At 60.4% G+C, this 3,879-nt stretch overlaps 1 protein-coding gene across 1 annotated transcript; it reads left to right on the top strand.

Moving 5' to 3' along the window:
- Positions 1–454: 454 nt before the first annotated feature.
- On the top strand, positions 455–1,490 carry GPR119 (G protein-coupled receptor 119; the record flags this gene model as incomplete). Its single annotated transcript, XM_080624873.1, has 1 exon — positions 455–1,490. The coding sequence occupies exon 1, from the start codon at positions 507–509 to the stop codon at positions 1,488–1,490; it is 984 nt and encodes a 327-aa protein (XP_080480999.1). The 5' UTR covers positions 455–506.
- Positions 1,491–3,879: the final 2,389 nt, after the last annotated feature.

Genomic DNA, 3,879 nt, shown 5'->3' with positions numbered 1-3,879 from the left:
ACATCACCTTTACAGTTGCTGTGCCAAGGGATCAGTGGTGTTCCCTTGGACCCTGCAGGAAGAGGCTGCCCTGGCTCTGGCAGGGACCCCACGAGCTGTGTGACCCACATGGACCAGTGAGGCTGGGTGCTGGGACATCCCTCTGCTTGTTTGCTGATGCCAGCACCATCTCTGCTCAGGTCCTTGGTGCTTGGCGGGGGGACAGGCACCCCCCCCCTTGCCATCGTGGCAGCTTCCTGCCCAGGCGCTCACAGCTCACCTCCTGCTCCAGGGTTGTCTGGAAACGTGGCTGGAGGGAGGGACCTCTGTGGGCACAGCAGGTGCTGGGAGTGCTCCAGTCCCTTCCGCAGGCAGTGGCTCAGCAGAGCTCTGCTCCAGCCCAGAGACGCCACTGGCTGCTGCAGCACTGCCGGAGCAAGGAGCTACTCTCGGAAGCCCGCAGTGAGGGATGCCCTAGAACTGTGTTGGGGACGAACCGTCCTGGGGCTGTGCCCGTGGGGAGAGCCATGGCTGGCTCAGCCCTTGGAGCTGTCCTCGCTGTGCTGTCCTCGCTCATCATCACTGCCAATGTGCTGATGGTCATTGCTCTCCTCTGCCTCATCCAGAAGAGCGGCTCCAAGGGGCTCTATTTTGTCCTCAATCTCGCCATTGCGGATGCCATGGTTGGCTTCACGGTCACAGGGCTGGTCATGGATGAGTTTTCCCAGCCGTTTTATCCTCCTCAGCTCTTCTGCGTCCTGAGAATGTCTTTTGTGACCTCCTTTTCTGCTGCCTCTATCCTGTCCCTGACCCTGATCGCGTGTGATAGGCACCTGGCTATCAGGAAGCCTTTCCACTACTTCCAGCTGATGACAGGCCTGCGGGTTGGGGTGCACTTGGCGGGGCTCTGGCTGGTGGCTGCCATCATCGGCTTCCTCCCAGTCCTCACCCCGGGCTTTCAGAAGGTCACCCATCATGAGAAGTGCTCCATCTTCGGGATCTTCCACCCCACCTACATGCTCACCGTCTTCTGCGTCAGCTTCTTCCCAGCGCTCTTCCTCTTTATTTATCTCTACTGCGACATGCTGAAAATCGCCTCTATACATGTGCAGCACATCCAGGAGGTGGAGCAGGCAGGGCTGGCGGGCGCTGCCTGCCCCCCGGCCCGCACCACCAGCGACATGAAGGCCATGCGCACTGTGGCCGTGCTCATTGGGTGCTTCACGCTGTCCTGGCTGCCGTTCTTCGTTGCCAGCATCGTGCAGACTGTCTGTTCCGAGTGCTTCCCCACCAGGATCATCGAGAACTACCTCTGGCTGCTGGGGCTGTGCAACTCCCTCCTCAACCCACTGCTCTACTGTTTCTGGCAGAGGGATGTGCGGCTGCAGCTCTCCCAGCTGGCTGCGGGTGTGAAGAGGAGGATCCTCCTTCACTCGGGTGATGGCCGCCGCTTCTCCAGCAGAGGCACCAAGTCTGTCCCCACCGTGTCCTGCCTGCAGCTCCAGCACTAACATGGTAAGGAGCAGCTGTCACCAGCTTTCCAGCTCACCTCCTGCATCGTGACCATGAACTTGGAGCCTGCTGGCTCTGGAGGAGGTCATGGACCAGGGTGGGACCAATCTGGATGCTAATTCCACATCGGCATAGCCAAATTCCAGCGTTCCACAGCACGGCCTGGTCGGCACCAGCCCCAGGCACCCCGCATGTTAGGTTTTGCCTGGAGAGCTCAGCAAGAGCAGCCTGGTGTCTCCCAGGTCCAAGCCCTCAGCGCTCATTCTGCAAGCCAACATCCTTTGCTCCTTGCTGCCCAGACCTGGCTCCTCCTGCCCTGCCCTCTGCCTGCAGCACCAGCTCTCTGGCAGCAGTCTAGGAGGTGTGTTCGTGGCCTTGAGTCTGTCCTGAACCACAAGCACTGCCAGTCGCTGCCCATCCTAAACCAGACTCGGGATCCTACAGCTGCAGCCTGGGCCATTCCCCAGCCCTGTTCCCTGCAGCGGTGAGGGATGTGAGTCTGGGCTCTGCCGTGGCACTGGGACCCCGAGGAGGCTCCTGCTGTTCCCCAGCAGCAGCGGTATCCATATGGAAGCTGTCAGGGTGAGCAGGGCAGCACAGATGCGGGGCAGCATGGGCTGTGCCATCGCTGTTTGGCCTGTGCTCTTAAGGGAGTTAATGAGTAACTGGCTGAAGGAGCAGGAGGAACAGCTGCCTCCAAACCTGGGAAGCCCCAGGCAGGAGCAGTGTTCTGTCCCACCAGGGCTGTGGGCTGGATTTGGGACTGCAAGGGTCCCTATGCACTGGCTCATCCCATGGGAGTGTTTCCACGTGCCCTGCCATGCTGCAGTGCTGGCCAGCCTGTTGGCCCTGCCAGAGACTATAACCAGATTTCATTGATTCTTATTAAATCATGCCTGTTTAATCCATACAGCATGAAAATTTCCAGCAGAAGAGGTTTCTTAGCTCAGAACGTTCCCTGATCTGAAATGAGGGTGCTGTACTCACAAGAGCAGTTTTTCCACCTCTGCCATCTGCCCCATTCATGGGCATGACTGTTCAAGGCTATATCCAGTCCTCATCCAGAAGCTGCCTTGGTCCCGAGGCCTCCCCACCCTAGCATGAGCAGCAAAAATAAAAGTGCCATTAAAAAAAAAACAAATACAAGGTGATCTGTGGCATTCACCTTGCACGGGAAAGGCCTGAGACTGGCCACCACTCGGCTAATGTTGTTCCTAAGCTGTGCAACATTGAATAAGCCCAAGGGAAGGTGTCTGTGGAGCAGTCCTGGTGCTGCGGGTGGGCTGGTGTCTCGTAGGTGGATCCAGCCTCAATCAGGGCTGGGACCGCCCTATCATCTGCCTGCAGGGTGTTTGCTGCCTGTTCTCATGGAGCCTGAGCTCTGCCGGCTGTAGCTTTGCAAAGCCGCCCACCCACCTTCACCGGTACCGCAGGAGCCGTCCCCGCAGCGGCCGGCCGTGGGTGTCCTGTGGGAATGAACACAGTTTACACGTGGTCTCTTGCTGCTTCCCCAGGTCGCCCGCTGCTGCTTCTGCGGCTCTGTGCTGCCCACAAGCGCGGAGCAGGGCCAGAAAAGCTCCTGTGCCCGGGCATGGAACCAGGCACGACGGCAGAGCCGGAGCTGCACGACCACGGCTGCTGCACCCGCAGCGGGGATCCCGCTCCGCAGCGCCCTCAGTGCCAGAAATAGGGGGCAGTGGCTGGGGGGAAGGAGCCGCTGCTGCTGGGCTCTGGTGCTGGCGGGGACACGGCACGGCGGAGGCAGAGCATCCTCTGCGGCAGAGGGAGCTGATCTGTGCCTCCTCTCTCCCAGCCTTGTGCTGGACGGGGCGCTCCACTCCTGGAGACACCTCCAGATCACGCCGGGAGCAAAAGGACCATTGGACAAGGGCTTGCAGGGGCAGGACAAAGGCAATGGCTTTAACCTGCCAGAGGGGAGACTTGAGATGAGCTCTTAGGCAGAAGCTCTTCCCTGTGAGGGTGCTGAGGCGCTGGCACAGGGTGCCCAGAGAAGCTGTGGCTGCCCCATCCCTGGCAGTGTTCAAGGCCAGGTTGGACACAGGGGCTTGGAGCAAGCTGCTCTAGTGGAAGGGGTCCCTGCCCGTGGCAGGGGGTTGGGACTGGATGGGATTCAAGGCCTCTTCAACCTAACCAAACCCCAGTCTGGGATTCTGTGGGAGCGGGTGGGTGCATCGGGATAACGGGGCAGGAGGGATGGGTCGGTCCTGCCCCAGGAGAGGGACAGAGCTGCTCCCACCGCTGTGCTCCAGCCCAATAAACCGCGCTGCTGCCGCCTGCTCTCAGTTTCTGTTAACGGGAGTCTCCCCGCCTAGCAGCCGCACAGGCGCAGTCCGCCACTGTCCCGGCGTGCTCTGCGCGCAGCGCCCC

Source organism: Psittacula echo (assembly GCF_963264785.1).
Source record: "Psittacula echo genome assembly, chromosome: 8".
Lineage (NCBI taxonomy): Eukaryota > Metazoa > Chordata > Aves > Psittaciformes > Psittacidae > Psittacula > Psittacula echo.
The sequence above is the reverse complement of the archived record's forward strand: the minus strand, read 5'-3'. Positions and strand labels throughout refer to the sequence as shown.